The sequence below is a fragment of the Mangifera indica genome, unplaced genomic scaffold (genome assembly GCF_011075055.1).
Source record: "Mangifera indica cultivar Alphonso unplaced genomic scaffold, CATAS_Mindica_2.1 Un_0003, whole genome shotgun sequence".
Taxonomy (NCBI): Eukaryota; Viridiplantae; Streptophyta; class Magnoliopsida; order Sapindales; family Anacardiaceae; genus Mangifera; species Mangifera indica.
Window position 1 is genome coordinate 121428 of NW_025401095.1, and position 19407 is coordinate 140834.

A 19407-nucleotide genomic window follows, 5' to 3' on the forward strand; every position below is an offset into this window, starting at 1 on the left:
ATTTAATAAGAATGTGATTTAGTTAGTCAAATTATTGATGTGTTTTAAATCTTTTAATATATAATTTTTAGATTATTTATAAATAAAACAAAATGTTATATTGTGTCTTCTCGTAATAGTAGGTTGAAATAATTTGATAAAGAAATTAAAATGAGAAAAATATTTTGAAGAGTAAAACAATGGATAATTTAGGCTAACTTAGATCAGATTGGATCAATTTGAATATTTAAATATTGAGTTAGGGCTAAAAAATTAAGATACAATTCTAATTTGGATCAGATTAAATTTGAAAGTCTCTGATACGAAACTTAAACTAATTTAATACAAATATAATCTGATAATATAAACTGTCAGATTTAATCTACATATAGAAAGAGTAGACGAATCAACATAGGTGCATCTAATAAACGAAGGTTAATCATGATAATAGCTAACTGATACTTCTCAAACCATGTTTAAGGAGCCTATTTGAGACTATAAAAGGTTTTTCTTAGCCTGAAAACTTCACTAGGATTATGAGAAACAATAAAATGAAGTACCATGAAGACTTCTTCGTGCAGGTCATCATTAGAAAAAAAAAAAAAAAAAAACATGTTTAACATACAATTGACATATTCCACCGGCGAATACAGACAACTACATCGAGACCATAACATATTATTGTCATTTCTCCAACTAGGCAAAAGCCCCCCTCCCCAATTATGGCGACCTCTCATCTTTTTTATATAGTCCTCGTGACAACTATTAGTTTGGTCTGTCTAAAAAATAAAAATGATAGTCACCCCAAGTTTATATAAACACCATATGGAAACCATAAAATCACCCACCCCCAAATATATATTAATGTGTCTCCTGAGTAAAATAAAATAGACAAAACTAACCCTAATCAATAAATCACAACAGCATGCAAAATTGTTAGAAAAGTTCCGAATATGATTTACATGCATAACTTCACAATTTCTCTTATTGTCTCAATATTTATTTAAAAAAAAAAAAAGGTTACTCTAATCACCTTAATAGAGTAATTTTCATAAATCTAACGCCTGGTTGATTAACTATGTAATTCTGTAAGTACTAGAACATTCTTCCTTAAATATGAAATTCATAACTTCGAAAATGTTTACAGGACACCATCTTGAGGGTTTTACAAAGTCTTGAATGATGAGACTTAGTCAAATGTGATAAAATGCTCTTTAAATACTTAATTATCATTCATCAGATTTAAAATTGGATGCTAGAAAAAGATGTAACCAGAATGGTATATTGGTGTTCTATGAGAGTATATATAGACTTTACTGAGATAATTTAATTGGATTATGTTATTGAAGCTTCTAATAAAAGTGTTAAATTCAAGAGTCAAGTGTTGTCCGTGTAATGGAGTTGGATAATGTTAACGAATTCAATACCTTATGTTTATGAGATAAACGGGTATAAAACCGAATGTATTGGAACTTGTTATAAATATGTTGGCGCTTTTAGTGCCCTTCATATATGGAAAAACTTAATTTATTTTAATGAAAAAAGTTGGATCCACTATGTTCATAAATTAGGATAAATAAGAGTCAACATATACATATAAATAACACACAAAAGTCAGAAAAAAAAAAGCATGAGAGAAGAGGAGAATAAAAGGTCATTTTGGTTTTTTAGTACCTGTCAGTAGGAGATTTTTTTGTTCTCTCAATTTCACCATTGGATCGCTCTGAATTTTAGACTGTTGATAAAAAACTCATTGTTCTTCATTCAGAATAGTGGAGATCACGTTTTATTTTTTAAGTAAATAGTTATCTATGCTAAACATCTTTTTCTCTTTCGTCTATTGTCAAATTGCTATCAAATTACTGTCAAATTTTAATATTATTTTAGACACATTTGGTGCTATATTTTGGAGGGTAAAAATTTGTTTTTTATACTTATAACGTGAGATATAAGTTTACAAGTTTACTATGATATTGCTTATTTTTTTGTAATTGTGTTATTTTTTGTTTTGTTACTTTGGAGAGTTATGTACTCATTTGTAGGCTAAAAACAATGTACTATTATTTTTGGATATAGTGAATTAGTTTATCTAGGTAAGTCCCCATAGTTTTAGTCTTCATATTGAAAAGGTTTTTGCATTAAATTGTGATTTTTTTTACTATATTTGTTTTTGATTATTTGGTATGATAAAATCATATTTTGATTTATTATTTGCTACCACATAGTTCATCAAAAAGAAAAGATTTTGATTTTAGTCTTATTAGTTTGACTGTTTTCTTCCCAACAAAATATCTCCATTTGGATCCCCAAGATAGAAGATAAAAGTTTCCATGGATAGTATGTATTGACAATAAAATAGTCTAATATGATTTTACCTATTTAGAATGGTTCAAAAATTTAAACTAGTTAAGTTATGAAAGGTATTCAGGTATGTGCACTAAACAGATATATTAAATAGTTTAATGTATGAGTGGAGATACTATATATCCTCCTTTTTCGATGGTGAGCTTAGGTGTAGTGCCGTTGGGCTTACGTTTTGCGTAATGTATATATTTACTTAAAAAAAAAAAAAAAAAAAAAACCTTGCACTATTGTCAAGTTAAGTTTAATTTTGATAGTGGGCTAAACATGACATAATTATAGGAGGAAGATTTGCATGAATGTTATATAAATTTACGGAATAAATTGAAATTGTCCAAAATCCATTTAGTTAAGAAACTTGTCATGGTTATTGGTACACGCAAGGAAGGGTTTTTACGTTAAAATTGGGCCTTTTTTCTCATTTCTCTTGCACAGTGGAGCACATCATCCTCCTAATTATTGCGTTTTGTGTTTCAAAATTGTTTGAAAACACAAATTTGCAAAGAGTCACACATATACAATCTCGTAAGAGAGCTTTAAAACCATAAATACCCACCTGTTTCATCTAAGAAGCTTCAAAATTAAGTACCTTAGAAGGGTTTGTTGGAGCTGAAACTTCATCAAGAGGTAATATTTCTTCGCGTATTTGTGGTTGAATATCATTTTGTTGATCCTGAATAAATATAGGGTGAATCCAAGCCTATCATTAGTTGCTTGTTCTTAAACATTCCCAGATTTCAAACCCTGCAAAGGGAGCACTACTTAGGCTTACAAAAATCATGATCTAAAGAAGGAAAAGTTGAACGAGAAGCAACAAGTAAGACTTCTATATCAATGTGAATAAGATATTACTTAGGCTTAATGTGAGAACTATCAAGAACCGAAGGAAATGAATATGCAATGGTAACTACTTACTAAAACAGAAAATAAAAAAAAAGGACAATTTCGATTTAGTGTCTATGTTTCCTTCTAGCAAAACCATTTTTCATCGGTGTACTTATACAAGATGTTCGGTAAACAGTGCCATTGCTAGCAAGTTGGAAAAAGCATTAGAATGCTCTCCACCCAAATCACACCGATAACATTTGATAATAACATAATGTAGAGTTTTTACAAGAGGTCGAAAGGCATCAAAGATATCCAAATAGTTTAAACGATGTATCATAGGACAAACTCAATAACAACAAATGCAATCATCAATAAAGGAAACATTATAAGGTGATCTCGCCTACAAGGGAAGGCTCCCACACATCAAAAATAATAAAATGAAATGTTGTACTCAAAAAAGAAATACTTTTACAAAGAAGGCAAAACAAAAAATTTTGTGAGCTTACAACCTCAACAATCTAAAATATCATGAGTTCTCAAATTTCTGAATGCTCTTGTAGTAACTAAAAACTTAACATAAAACATGACTAAAACAAGAACACCACAAATAAAAACTAGAAGAGGAAGGACTCAAACATGAAAAGATGACAAGTCAACACCAGAGGTTGCAATATCTAATACTTTGAGCTAATTCAAAATATAGTATCTTGTTAGGTTTTTGGATCTCTTTCTATGTGAAGAAATTCAAATTTATTTAATGAAAAAACCCAACCCACTATATTCATAAATTAGATCAAAATAAAAGTTAACATATACTTATAAATAACACACTAAAGTCAGAATAAAGAGAAAAGAGAAGAAGAGACAAAAACGTCATCTTGGGTATTTTCTTGCTCTCTCAATATCACTGTTGGATTGCTCTGATTTTTGGATTTCTAGTAGAAGACTCATTGTTCTTCATTCTGAACAATGAAGATTGCCATTTGATTTTCAAGTAAATAGTTATCTATGTTGAAATATGACTGGTTATGTTAAACAGTTTTGTTTAAATAATTCTTAGAAAAATGTCTCTTTCTCTTTTGTCTACTGTTGGATTACTCTTAATTTTTTAAAGCATTTTAGGCATATTTGGTGTCATATTTTGAACGGTGGAGATTTGTTTTTTTTGCCTGTACTATGAGATATAGGTTTTCTACCTATAACATGAGATTTGTTACTTCTTTGCTTTATTGTTTTTGAGAGTTATATACTCATTCATAAACTGAAAACAGTGTACTATTTTTTTGATATAGTGGATTAGTTTATTTGGACAAGGCCCCGTGGTTTTACTCTTCATATTAAACAAGTTTCCATGTTAAATTGTAATGTTCTTTTCTATTATATTTGCTTTTGATTATTTGATGTGATAAAATCATATTTTAATTGATTATTTGTTTATGTTTTTTTCTATTATAATTATTTTTGAATATTTGGTGTGATAAAATCATATTTTGATTGATTATTTGTTGTCATATAGTTAGTAGAGGGGAGTTTGATTTTGGTATTTATAGTTTAATTGTTTTCTTCCCAACAAATCTCCCTTTGCCTAGGGTTGATCCCAACTAGCTTTGGAGATTGCATGCATGAATACTTGCAATTATCAAACTATATATATTCAGTTTTAAGTATTTAATTAGATATTTAGATAATATGTTCTAATGCGATTGGAAAATTTTGATTAAAATATAAAATAATATCTCATACACATCATCTTAGTACTTAATCAGATACTTAAAAACTACGTACATATAACATTGTTCTACTTGAAAAGTTAATTCTTCCAAGGTTCATCATTTTCGGTCCACTAAAAGTTTGCCAGAAGCTGATCAATCACAGTCTTGTCAATCTGGAAAGCCTTAGCCAGAACATCATCAGCAATGGAGGGATTTGATCCGAAGACAGCATTGGCAATGGTGATAACGCCAGGGTTTTGGCTGCTCAAGGCAGAGATTGCAACTGCACTACCGTTTCCTACATTTATCTGGAAGTGAGGAAGCCCTACCGGAAACACAAACACGTCGCCCTCATAAAGCACCTTTGTGATGAGCCTGTTTTCAGGATTTGAAGTGACACAACCAGCAAAGAGAGTGCCCTCCACAACAGTCAGAATCTCGGTGGCTCGAGGGTGCAAGTGAGGAGGGTTGAGACCACATCGTGCATAGTCAACACGAGCTATTGAAATACCAAGAGTATTAAGTCCAGGAACTTGAGTCACAGACACCAGGGTCACCTTGGAACCAACTGGGTTCGATGTGTTGCCCGGCAGATGGAGTCCACTGAAGTAAAAATGATTGGCTTGTACAGATTTCGGGTCCAAGCAGACTAGGCCATTAACTCTTGCTGCCATCACACGAACATATAAATAAAATCAATCGCTTTAATAATAAAAATTAAAGCATATATAAATAATTAGGAGATCGAAGTCCATACTTGAGCTATTAGTGTCAGCAACGCAGAAGTCTTGCAAAGGACCAGGGTCATTTGCAATGGCCAGAGTGCAAGTGATAGCTAGCAAGCCGAGTAAGAGATTCCTCTTTGCCATCTCAAAGTTTCCTGAACTCTCAAACGAAAATTCTAAAAGAAAATTAGTATCAATGAAGAGATCAGTTGCAGTTGCGAAGCTGGAATATCAAGAAGTCTCTATATATAGGCGAAGTAGAAGTGGTTTAGAATGTGAATGGACATATTATTATATGAAGAGAGAATAAGTCAATGATAAAGAAAGCAAGTGTGGATTGCATGTTCCTGAAATGTTGAAGTCTTCAGCCTAAACCAGGCTCATAGAGAAGACAAAAACCTTCAATCCAAATGTTTAATTTTCAGGCGATTTGTTTCTTCGTTGTAAAGCGTTGGTTAATTAAAAATATTAACTAATGGCCCTAATGTTTGAAATGTACACTGAAAAAAACGTAGGCCTAATAATTACAAATTTACAATACAATTTATACAAACTGATAATTTATGCCGGAAATCCGTGTCACAAAACATCTCAACTTACATTTTCTTGGCTAACAAACACCCAAAACTCTACTTGCATCCATCAGATTTTAGAATTATGTAGAAGATTTAATTTTACATGAACAAAATATAATCCTTTAATCCTAATTTTGCAAAATGTATGCAAAAGTTATAAAATACTAAATTAAAAGTGTGTAGGGTTATAAAAATATCTTATATGTTATATATTGTGAATCCGTTAAGTTATCAAAATTATTTGTATTGAAGTGACTAATCTTTCTTTCCTTAAAATCTTTCTGAACAATTTAGATAAAACTGTTTTGTTATAGCTTTGGAGAGCAGCAAAGGTATATGAATAGACCTTCGTGCATTTCTCAAAACCATTTCTCATTCTGGAGCTTCTTTTTTCTAGCTTAATCTTCAGTTTTTCATTTTAAGATAACCATCTAATAATGTTGCTACTGGACAATAATTAAAAGTTGACACAGACAACGATAGCTTACCTGGTCATATCGAACCCGAGAAGGGATCTAGAAAATATGATTGAAGACAAAAAACCAAGGCCAAATTTTCCAATGGACAGTGAAATTACGACAAAGAGCACTTTGAGTGTGAGGCCTGTTATTATTTTTATACGCACAAGGTTCCTATCCGTAAACCGCAGACATTAAGTATGTAGACCATTTCAACACGCTTCAGGCTTCGTCGGCACCTGAATCTTTTCTCTCCCCAGAACTTTCCTCGAATCTTCTTCTGCTTTATCATTTGTATAGACTTTAAAACAATTCAAGCTTCAACGTACGCCGTCTCATTCCTGGATTTCTTTAACTGCTTTAGACGTTTTCTCTACAAAATGAGTTCCTATAAAAGACAGATCAAAATGGCCCAGAATATGTTGGTGTTTAGTTTCTTAGCCGCCATCGCTGCTGCCCTTGAGCCTTGCTTGCTTCAAGATTCTGCGTTTAATCTAAGATCTGGTGCGATCAATGTTCGTGGCAGTGAGGGCTAATGGCTTCTACTGTATGGACACTAAGCTTGTAGATGCCAGCCATTTTTCCTTTAGCGGACTCCATTTTGGGAAATCAAGAATCAATTACAGAGAAAAAAGAGTGACTAGGGTTGAAATACATCAAAAACATGTTTATACAAAGGAGTGAGCGAACTACCCATTCGGAACCGGAACTGTCGGGTACCCCATGTTTGGTTTCGATTCCTACTCAGGACCAAAGAAAATAGGGTAAGTTCTGGATATTAAATTAAAGGAACCTACAGGTTCCGGTTCCTTGCTCTTAGGACTCAGAACCAATCCGGTTAATGCATTAACTACACTGATACATAACCTATTTTCTTTTTTTTTTTTCCCAGTCGTCTGCTTCCCTTCAGTTCCAGCCGCCTGCTTCCAATTTCTCATGTTAAGTTTAATTTGACGGTGGGCTAAACATAAAATATTTATTTGCGGAAGACTTACAGCACGTCAAGTAAAGTTATGGAATAAATTAAAACTGTCCAAAATTCACTTAGTGCATAAACTTGCGACGGTTATTATTACATGCAAGGAAGAATTTTCAGATCTGAGGCAGATGGCATGCGATGAAAAATCCATAAACTGCTTAAGCATAGACGAGTCTAATGGCATTGTAGCCAATATTTTCCAAACCAAATCAGACATCTTCTTAGTGAAGGGGGAGGTATGATCCAACTGGTGATTAAATAGCTTACAGGTGATCAGAATAATTAACTGTTTAAAAATAATATTTAAAATAATTTTATATAATTTATTATTAAATATATAATCTGGATTATTTTTATTATTAAAATAAAATTAGTTCGATGATACATATTTGAGGTTTCGGGTTTAAATCGTAAGAATGAATTTTAAAAAATTAAATTTTCATATTGACTAGGGCAAAGTTAATTTTTCTCTCATTCAATTGATCGAATTGTTTAATTCAATCCAATTAATTCAATTGAGAAGATGCTCTTAGACTGAGAACTACCGTATAACACTATTATTATACAGACATTTGTTGATCATAAAATTTTAACAATATTTGATCAAGTTTAAGTTTTGTTAAATTTTCTCGTATCACAACAATGAGCATCCCAAATTTCTATCTTTCCATTTCAAACCAGATTCCACCATGCAGGTACTGCTAAATCAAATCAATTATGTTTTCTCCTTATAAATAGTTGTGTAAATTGTCACAGGCTGATCGTTCACGGAATTTTTTTGCGGCACTTTAGCTAAATCTCTAAGCCAACTCAGCCTTCTCCCTCCCCGATTACACAGTAAAAATAGCACACAGAGAACAAAAGAGAGAAATGCTAAAAATATGAATCTTATTGCTTATTCTCGCTTATAACTAGAGATAACAATTTTGATTTAAATTTAGGGTCTCAACCTTAACAAAGAGAAGATTTTTTTATATAAACAGGAAAGAGGACAGAGTCGGAGATTAAAAAAATCTCCACAACCAAGGATAAGAATTCATATGTCTCCTCCCATCCTTGGCCCACCCCACCCACCCAATACCCGTCTCCATCCTTGTCTCCGTTTCTATCTCTTTATATTAATATATTTACTTAAAATACTAACATATTTTTATAGTTTTAAACTATTTATGTTTTTTAAGTTTATTTATATTTTTGTTGTGTATATTAAGATGGTTAATATATGATATTTATGATATTTGAAATATTGGGTTGATTTTAATTTTACTTAATTTTGTTATTTAATATATTTATATTATATTTAGAGAATACGAAGAGAAAAATTTTTCTCGTAAAGACGGGAAGAAAATTCTTGTTACTTCCATAATGGAGATGGGCCAAAGATGAAGATTAATATCCTCTACAAGGATAGAGACAAGGGTATCAATCTTCTCCCCATGTCTCCTCGTTGCCATCACTACTTATAACTTCTGGTTATACAAATGTTATACTATTAACCACTTATAAAAGCACAAACATAAAAAATATCTAACTAAAAAATTACACAATTGTCTATGAGAAAATTCTAGATACATTATACAAATAAAATAGGCCACAGGACTTATTCCCACCCAAAGTATCCTCTTATTTCAAGTTTTCACCCAATTATCAAGAAAGACGAAGATGAGATTTGGGAAAGACAAAAGATCTCGTCTTCGTCAGGGAGATGAAGATGGTGGGTTTAGGATTGCTGGTCAGAGGGGAAGATGGTGAGGGAGTAACCGTCGAAGGGAGAGAAAAGAGATGCTATCGGAGATGGTGTCGAAAGTTTAAAAACTATACCTCAAAGAGAGAAATGTCATTTTTTAAAATTTGGCCTATAAGAAAAATTATTAGTTTTTAGGGTTTAGGGAGGGAAAAAAGATAAAATGTTAAAGGGTTAAAGTTTTGTGAATTTTAACTGCCTATAGGTTAGTGTTTGAGATTTGTATAATTAAGGGGTGAAAAATGACTGGAGAATACTTTGGGTGGCAAATGGCATTTTGGCCAATAAAATATCTCTACCCACTAGCCCATTATAAACATCTTCGACGCATCTTAGATAACTCTAGTTTGTTGGGACATGATTGCTATCTCCACTAAAAGTGGGTTGAACATGTCCAAGATTATGTTGCACCTGGAGGCCTGATTGCACTGGCATGTATGGCCTAATTTGGTATAATTTAAAAATTTTTTGAAATTAAATTAAAAAATAATTTGAAAAATTTTCAAATCAAACAAAATCATTTAAAGTTTCAAATCAAACTAAAATAAAAAATAATAATAATTTGATCCAATTTAAATTATGATTTAAACTTATTAAAATTATATATATATGTATATATACACACACAATATATATATATATATAAAGAAAATAATAAAATAAATAAGAAAAAAATAAACTATATACCTAATTATGTATTGAAAAATTTTATCAAATATAGCTATATATTTTTAGAAAAAACGGATTTACATTTTAGTTCGATTTAAAAATTGTTCAAACTATAATTTCAACTAAAAATTACTTTTTAAAAATTTATTAATTTAAATCAAACTATTTTATAAACCAATTATTTGATTGTGTTTCTGTGAATAGGGGATGTACTGGGACAACGCACAATCATGCTCACAACTGCCGGTTCGTGACAAAATGCAGGCATTGTCCCTGTTTGTTCATCTGACTGTAGCCAGAAAAGATAAAAGACAATTTCATTTTCATGGTGAACTGACAAGCCACTCAACTGAGATCAATTATCAGAAAGGTTAAAAATATAAGTGCCCTTAATCTTATTCCACTTCTATTATATTATATAAATATATCATCCATAAGCCTACAAAATGTTATAATTTTAATATTAACTAATCTTATTCTTATTGTATTTTGGTCAAAAAGTACAAACATCCACTCAAAATCCAATTTCATTAGAAAATTTTATTAGTTTTCTTTCAAAAAATTATAAAATGAAAAAAATTCAAATACGTATCATCAGATCTCACCAAAAAGTATGTGTTTAATCGAAATCTCTCAAATTACACATTTTTAATATGATTCAAAAGTTGAAATCAATGAAATTACCTATGAGTGCGTTAGGGGTAATAAAATAATTTCAAATAATTTTAAACATAACATGGTCATTTGTCTTTTCTAACTCTGTGTTAAAGCTCTATTCCTTTATAAAGGTTTTAGGTAAGGATTTATAGTTAAAGAATTAAAGGGGTAAAAAAAAAACTTTCCCAAACTTTGGGTGGGACATAGTGATTTTCTCTATTCAATTTGACAAACTTTTCTCTAACTAGCTCAAATTGTATGCCCCTGAGTTGGTAACTTCCCTGTGTCATAATCAACCTAGGACACCACCAATAAAGGTGAATAGGAACCTACTCTAGTTTAAACATCTTTTAATTTGAGTTTAATTTAAAAATAATTCAAATTAAATTTGATTTGAGTTTATTAAATCAAAATTAAAGGTAGTTTAAGTTTAAATTGAGTTCAGTTCAAGTTCGATTTGAATTTATGATTTAAATATGTGAGTTAGATTTGTATTTTGAATTTATGATTTGAATTCGTGACTTATTGATAAATTTTGTTTTTTCTGATAATGGATAAAACAATATTATTTTAACAATTGTTTAATATAATTTAAATCAAACCATCAACCCAGCACATACGCTAGAGTGGGCTGACCTCTCTTGAACTCAAGTTTGATATAATATAAAAAATGAACCAAAGCTTTTGGCTTAAACTCAACTCAAATTTAAACGAAATAAATTTAATTTAAACTAATCCGAGCCTAATTAGCTTCTGAGTCCAAGCTAACTCGGTTCAGGTCTAGCTCTAATTCCACCACCAGCTTGCACTTTTATGTAGAAAAGAACAATGAAACCCCAATAAATTTCAGGAAAATAACAGCCCCTGAAGTGCAGCAAGCACTTACAACATGTTCTCGTGTCCCTAAAAAGTGCTACAACTGATAATGCTAAAATTATAGATCCAGGTCTCATCCAAGCCATCACCAATGGCCTCTTCAATGCCACACCGACATGGAATTGCATTATTAAAGCCTACTGTAAAAGCCCCACACCCCTCAGAGCCTTTCTCATTTACAACCACTTCTCCATTAAACAAACTTAACCCACCCAGATAACTATTCCTCTTCCCAAAGCCTGTTTCGGTGTTGTGTCGCCTCTGTAAGGGTCAGGAATGACATGCCCATGTCGCCAAATATGGTCTAGACTCAGAGTTGCATGGTGCTGTATTCGATGGAATACCTCACAGAGTTATAGTCAGCCGAAGTATGCTTCTAGGTATATGTAATGACAGCTCTGATTGTTTTATTGAGGTGTAGGAGCTGTTTAAAAGGTTGATTTTTGAAGAAATCAGAGCTGATAGGATCACTTTGGTGATTCTGTTGTCTACTTGTGCACAAGCCAGGCGGGTCGGAGTTTGGTAGAGTTTATTGCTACTCTACAGAAGTAGGCCTTGAATGTATGTTGGGTTGGGAGAATGCGCCATTGGAAATGTACTTAAAAAAGTGTAGAGAGATTGGTGCAGCTTTAAGAAAGAGCGTTTAATGAAATGGTTTCCAGGAGAGATGTGGTTTCCCATACGATTTCGATCAAGAATTGTGTCGCAAATGGAATAGTAGATTTAGCAAGATGTTATTTTGAAAACAGCTCTTATTGATATGTATTCCAAGTGTGGATGTCTAGAGCTTACTTGGTTTTGTTTTACAAAATGGGTTGCAAAGATGTTTTCACTTGGACGATAATGAGCGAGGGCTTAGCTAATTATGGTCTTGGAAAGGAAGCATTGAGAGTTTTTAATCAGATGAAAAGCCAATGAATTTTGCCAAATGAAGCCACATATGTTGCTCTGTCAGTGGCCTGTAGTCATTCTGGGTTAGTTTTTGAAGGCTGCGAGTTGTTCAGAAGGATGGTAGGAGTCGACAAAATTCGACCGAAGCACTTTGCTTGTCTAATTGATCTGTTTAGTAGGGTGGACTCTTGCATCAGGCAGAGAATTTCACTGAAACGATGAAAGCTCAGTGGGCTACTGGGCTGCAGTTGCCAAGGCAAGAAGAAAGAAGATGAGAGAGTTTGACAGGAGAAAGATAACCGGCAATAGTACTTTAGAACTAAAGCATCAAATTGTAAGTAATTATAAGGAAGATAACATGACAATGGTCAGAAAGATAACAGGGTCAAATTAAAGCAGCCTGTTTATAAGCATGGAAGACCAAATAACTAAATAATCTGTTCTTGGTATGATTAAATTTACAGTTCAGAATACAACACCTCAAGTTGAATCTGTCAACAGAAAGGTTGGACATCTCATCACATCTGAACTTTCTTTCCAATTTACAATATGAGGCTTATAGATCACTCAATCTTTCTTTACACATCACCATTTCTTCTACATAGAGTCACCAATTTTAGCATCAAACACCAACCAAGTGTACACAAAAGTGCTAGAACCCGGCCTCCTAAAAGTCCACCAAGAACAACAAAGAGAAGAATCCAAAAATATCCTGAATTTACCTTTCTTTCTCTTTCAACAATCTCCACAGCCTTACCCACTTCGACCTGGCTATTACCAACTACAAAGTCTTGTTCTTGATCACTGATCTTCTGCAAGTTTTCATCTTTCATGCCAGAAAGACCGATCTCGCTGTTGGAATCGGACACCTTTTCCTTTTTCTTTTCCCTCTCCTTCTCCCTTTCTCTGTTCTTCCACTCTTTCTTTGCATCACGCAGTTTCTTAGGAACAAAATTTTTAACAAATTTCCTTCTTAATTTCTCACTTCTGCTTCTATCCTTTTTACATATCAAAACATCGCACTGCTCCCCATCACAATTCGAATCTGCAACCTGAATTTCTCTCCCCGGAGACTTCAAAGCAATCTCATCAACAAACTCAAAAGAATCACAAACATCGCTTGTACCAATCAATTGGCCCTCTGATGAGTCTTCGTTGCATCTCTGAATCTCATCATCAACTTCATCAATCTCCTCCTTCGAGATAGAATTTGAAAAATACAAAACTTTAATCATTACCACGAAAGAATTGAGCACTGCTCTTGCTTTCGAACACGGCTTCAAGAAAACCAAAGCACCAGAACCGGCAGCATACTGGACCAAGAACAACAAGAACGCCGACATTGTGATCCCGACGGCCATCTTTTTAGTACTCAAAGCGACAACCGCCACCATCAAAATCTTCAAAAACACCCCGAAAGCCCGCTTCTCAAACATCCCATACCCCTCTCCACCGCCATTGCATTCATTTATCACTGCCAAATCCTGAACATTACGCCTCGTTGCTTCAAACCCAGACGCCGAATTCACCTCCAAACCATCCGGAGACACCTGACACGGCGCCGGAGATGGCGGCGGCGGCGGAGGACGGGTGGTTTGAAGCGGAGAATACGGTGGAGACCTCTTTTTCGACGGTTTTTTCAAGCGATCTTTGTTCTTGACGAAGAGATCAACCAGAGAGGTGGGAAAACCAGTCTCAACTACCAGAGATCCGCCGCGTTTAGGCGAGTGATGAAGACCCGCTACCAAACGTGAAAATCTTGAAACTCTACCGGTCTTCTTCCAGGGCAAAGGCATGCTTATGTTGATAAATTGATACCTGTCTCTCTTCCCTCCTCTTCTTCGAAATAAAGCGAACTTCACACCATAGACAAAAAGAGAAGCGGCACAATTTGCATAAAGATTATTAAAATTGTTGAAGAAATATTAATGATGGAGCTGTTTATATGATTACAGAATCCTAAGAAAAACTCAGAGAGAAAGAGAAAAGGATGGAAAAACAATAACGCGGAGAAATTTAGAATGCCGCGTGCGAGAGCGACGGCAAGAACATCATTAAGAGTGGTTTGGTCTTCGGCTTGGTTTTCGGTCTCTTGTTTCATTTATAGTTTTTTCTGTCTATTTCGTTTAGAGGAAGAAAAGAGAAAATTATTATTATTATTATTATTATTATTAGTAAATATTTATTTTAACTGAAATTTAATTAAATGATAAAAAAAATCTTTTACGATTTTAAATAGAGTAAAATTATTTCTCACCCCATGTTTAGCGAGACTACAGGGTTCCATTGAGATTTAATTAATGGTGCCATTAGGCCCAAATCTCATTCGAAAAGGTGTGAACTATTGATCAAAATCGCACCCCTCTCATCGATTGCCGCTCTTTCTTTCACACATATAGTAAGCTTCGAACTCAACAAATTGTAAATGATTAAGGATAGATACAAATTGGGTCAAACATGAATATTCTCTAACTCAAATTTGGTTCAAATAAAAAATAATTTAGTTCGATTTAATTTGATTTTAGCTTGAATTTATGGATTGCATTTATGATTCAAATTTATGACTTAGATTCGTGGTTCAAGTTTACAACTCATTAACAAAACAATATTTTTGTATATAATAACAGACAAAACGATATTATTTTGTAAATGAGTCTCAACTCGAATCATGATCTAAGCTATAAATTCAAGTCACATATTCGTACTATAAGTTGAGCTGAAATTAAACCACAAATCTGAAATATAAATTCAAATCAAATTTGAGTCAAACTGAGTCAAACAACTTTTAACTCGAGTTTTGTTCAATTTCAAAAATGAATTAATCTCTGAGTTTGAAGTCAATTCAAATCCGAACTAAATTAATTCAAATTTAATTGAATTGAGTCTAATTAACTTCTAAGATTGAGCTAACTCAACCGAGATCTAGCCTAGTAATGTCTTTTTTTCTCTAATCCAATCTCCTCTCTCTCTCTTTACTATATCTCTTGAGAAAGCCCACTTATCCTAAAAAAGGTTATAAAAACTATAAAAGCCATAGATCAAAAATAGAATTGGGTGGAAGCTTGATAGTTTTCCATTTGGTGGCTGAAGATGATAATTCAGCCCAACCTTAGGAGGAAAAATGTAATTATTTTTTTAAAATAACAAAATGCTCATTTTCAGTTTGCTGATAGTGATCATTATAATTTAAATTATAACATTAATAAATATCCTTTCACCTCTAAAATAGTGGTGCAGGATTTTCATTATTATTTTTTAACAACATGGGAATTTTTTATTATGTGATTATTTCTAAAAGATTAACTTTGCTATTAAGCAAAATTATTTTAATGAATATTAATTTTATCTCTGTGAGTCTCACTAACTAAGAAGAAAAGAAAATTAACATCAAAAGACTTTTTCACACCAAAGTAGAGTGCAAACTCAAACTTCTATTTTCTAATTTTTAAAAATATAAATACTCACCTACAAATAAATTTTTGTTAAAATCTCAGTTAGAATTAAGAATAAAATCATTATTTATTAAAAATTTGAAAAAATAAAGTTTTATCACATTTTTACCCAAGATTTAAAAATCTCATAATTTCTCTTCTAACCTAAAATTTGAAAAGTGACAAATACCTCTTAGGGTTTGTTTTTCTTCTCTTTGGTAATGATTCACCATATTTGACTGTCAATCTTCCTCCCTCTCGTTTTATCTCTCCCTTCTGATCTCTCTCTCTTCCCTTTTTGATCGTCTTCGATTAAGGCAAAGACAAAATCACCTTATTCTCAAATGAAAACGACACATCTTCATCTCAAATAAAGATCGTTCATCTTCGTCTGAGACAAAAATAGCTAAAGAGGAAAAAAAGAGATAAAACAGAAGAAAAGACAAATGACAACCAGAGACGACAAATTCATGTGCGAGAAAAGCAAAAAAAACCCATGTTACTTTTCAAACTTTAGGTAGAGGGAGAAAATTGCGAACTTTTTAAACTTAAAGAAAAAAATATAATAAAATTTTAATTTTTAAAATTTTTTTAAATAAAGAATAGTTTTACTCTTAATATTAACTGAAATTTTTAATAAAAATTTACTTATAAATAAATATTTAAATTTTTAAAAGTTAAAGGATATGAGTTAGGTTTTTCAATGCGTTGGGTCGGAATAAGTCTTTTGGCAGAAAATTAATTTGTCTAATTAGCATAACAAAGTTGTGCTTTAAAATTGGCATTTGTAGAAACTTATTCTTGCTGGCTCCCATTATTAAACCAATTTGTCATTTGCTAGGGAGATATTTATTTATTTATTTATTTTAAAGAAAAACGTGTTTTCGCCTCCACCATTATTTAATGAAAAAAATTTAAAAAAACAAGATGGTAATGTTCGCACTCAGTTGAATTACACTGGATAGTTCAAAAATTTTAAATTAATATAAACTTTATTTCTGTACCAGTTAATCCCTAGAATTTTATAAAACACAATATCACTTAAATGTTTGGGATTTTACATAATAATAATAATAATAAAAAATATTCAACCCATCAAAAATATATTTCTAAATATGTGCATCAGCCTTTGAATCTAAAATATGGATAAATATGAATTAAATAAATTTAAATTAACTTAATTTTGAGACCAAATTGATTCAATTTAGATTTAACTTTGGTGTTAAAGACAAAACATATATTTAATCTAACAATGAAGAAATTATTTTAAAAAAAAAAGTGGGACCCAAAATTTATGGGGCAAGCATGGCATAATTTGAGCGTGTGTGGGTTGATGGGCCAAAGGATTATTGAGTGGGCCCATAATAAATGATTAAATAAAAAAGAAAAGAAAAGAAAGAAACAGAAAAATGAGAAGCACGTGATAGTATTTGATGAGGGTGGTCAAGTGGATAAAAGGTTGACTCAAATTTTGGCCACTACTCTGCTCTCAGAAAGCTGAGATTTTAAATTTGATTACAGCTGTTTTATTTATTTATTTATTTGCCCTTTATTACATTTAAATTTTTAACATGAGAAACTTACTATTTACACACAAATTGCTATTTTTTAATTACTTTTCCCCCCTTTTAAGAATATGTCACATTTATTTATATTTTAATATATATAATCAGTGATATTAATATTGTGCATTGGCTTGGCATTTATACCAAGATTTTATAGACCCTTTATGGTTGGGTGGGTGAATTTTGACCATTCATTCAGACATAAGATCAGTATCATTATTAATTATGCTTTGGCATCCAATTCGTTGGTTTTCACACAAGAAACCATTTTTTTTATTTAGGATAGTACTATTTAATTGAGTATTAACAAGAGCATTGGCAAGCATCCATAAGAACATGGGTGTTTCAAATTATTTAGTAACTAAATTGAATTGATTTTCAAATAAAACATTAGAGCAAAAAATACGTTATTTGAAAAATTGGTTCGAATATTGATTTAAAAATATAAAAAATCTTCTTTTTAGTTTGATTATCGGTTGTTTATTTTTTAAAAATGGCTAACCTAACCGAACTGAATTTGTAACATTTCATCATGCTTCGAAATCAATGTCTGCGTTGAACAACATTATTGACATTAACTTGATGGTAACTCTTTCCATTTTGATGGTTTGCTTGATTGTCAATAGTTAATGTGATAAAACTAACACATCTTTATCCATCTTTTGAAGTCGTCATTGTAGATCTCAAACGGGAGAATAATGGTTTAACACAAAAACCCTAATAACAAACCATGATCCCTTCAAGCAAAGATTAGAGACACAAACAATAGGATGAGAAATATTAAACCTGATGAGAAACAATGATGTTAAATTCATCTTCTTTGACATCCCTTTTTATTCCAAAAGTCTATTTTAATATCAAATGATATGATATGAAATAAACTCATTCAAAGTTGTTATATTTATCTTCTTCGTCATCTTTTTTTATCTCAAATGTCTATTTTAATACCAAATGATACGATATAATATAAACAATAGTGTAAACTTATTAGTGTGAAAAACCTCAATAATCAATAACCATTCATATTTTCATTCTAGTAACTCCCTTTGACAAAATAGCATGTCCAAAAATTTAATCGTAGTTGCTACGTGATTAAAAAAAGATTGTCTTTAATCACTTTAACTTGTTTAAGTAAATAATAAGTTAAACTTGAAAACATAAATAATTTATTCAAATATAATTAAGATTCTAGCAATTGGTCAATTATCCATTTAAATTTGTTGATTGAATAAATTTGGATCCAAACCCTTAAACTCTCATTAAACTTGTGTTCATTAGGTAGTTGATCAAATTTGATCCAAACTCCTAAAATTTCAGTTTCAACAGTAATGGACTGGGTCATCGGTTTATAAAGACAACTAACACAACTTAAAAGGCTAGCCTTTTAGATAGTCGTCAAGCATTAAAGTTGAAACAACTAATTTCCTACCAAAGTGGGGCTCTTGTTCGTTATACAAGTTCCCAAATCAATAAAAGGTGTGGGAGAGAATGTTGTAGAGGTGACATAGTCTTATCCAATAAAACTATGTAAACACTTTTTTAGTACACAAATATATACACATATGAACGTGTCATAATTTGATTGAGTGATTTTGAATTAATAATAAAGTAATATCTAATTATATCATGACGTATGCATATGTGTATATATTTGTATACCAAAATAGTGTACACATAATATTGCTCTAGTTTCATTATATATTATATCAATAAAATTGTGTACACACATCAGTGTTATTTATATACTGAAAGCAAATACATATAATTTTAATATTTTAGAAATCTATATGTACCCACTTTCAGTGCATAAAATTTTATTTTTATATACAAAAAATGTGTATACATAGTAATGCTAAAAAAGTCATATGGTGTATTGAAAATTTTAAATTTCAATATGCGCATATGTAGTTTAAAGAAATACAATTATTCCCTAAAAAATGAATATAATGGAACAAAT

The 19407-nt window shown here is 31.6% G+C and overlaps 2 protein-coding genes across 2 annotated transcripts; both read right to left on the reverse strand.

Moving 5' to 3' along the window:
* Window positions 1–5011: 5011 nt before the first annotated feature.
* On the reverse strand, window positions 5012–5749 carry LOC123205268 (putative germin-like protein 2-3). The gene is made up of 2 exons (XM_044622187.1): window positions 5638–5749; window positions 5012–5547 (listed from the first exon to the last, which is right to left on the reverse strand). Exons 1-2 carry the CDS (start codon window positions 5747–5749, stop codon window positions 5012–5014), a joined length of 648 nt encoding a protein of 215 aa, XP_044478122.1.
* A 5841-nt stretch (window positions 5750–11590) lies between these two features.
* Window positions 11591–14250, reverse strand: LOC123205328. The gene is made up of 2 exons (XM_044622280.1): window positions 13177–14250; window positions 11591–11824 (listed from the first exon to the last, which is right to left on the reverse strand). The coding sequence occupies exons 1-2, from the start codon at window positions 14248–14250 to the stop codon at window positions 11591–11593; spliced, it is 1308 nt and encodes a 435-aa protein (XP_044478215.1).
* Window positions 14251–19407: the final 5157 nt, after the last annotated feature.

What these genes read in the sequence shown, in the direction of transcription:
- LOC123205268 (XM_044622187.1), bottom strand. Translation starts at nt 5,749, where the DNA reads ATGGCAAAGAGGAATCTCTTACTCGGCTTGCTAGCTATCACTTGCACT. An exon ending in TGCTGACACTAATAGCTCAA is followed by an intron (nt 5,548 to 5,637) that starts GTATGGACTTCG and finishes GTGTGATGGCAG; the next exon opens with CAAGAGTTAATGGCCTAGTC.
- LOC123205328 (XM_044622280.1), bottom strand. Translation starts at nt 14,250, where the DNA reads ATGCCTTTGCCCTGGAAGAAGACCGGTAGAGTTTCAAGATTTTCACGT. An exon ending in TTGTTGAAAGAGAAAGAAAG is followed by an intron (nt 11,825 to 13,176) that starts GTAAATTCAGGA and finishes TGACCCTTACAG; the next exon opens with AGGCGACACAACACCGAAAC.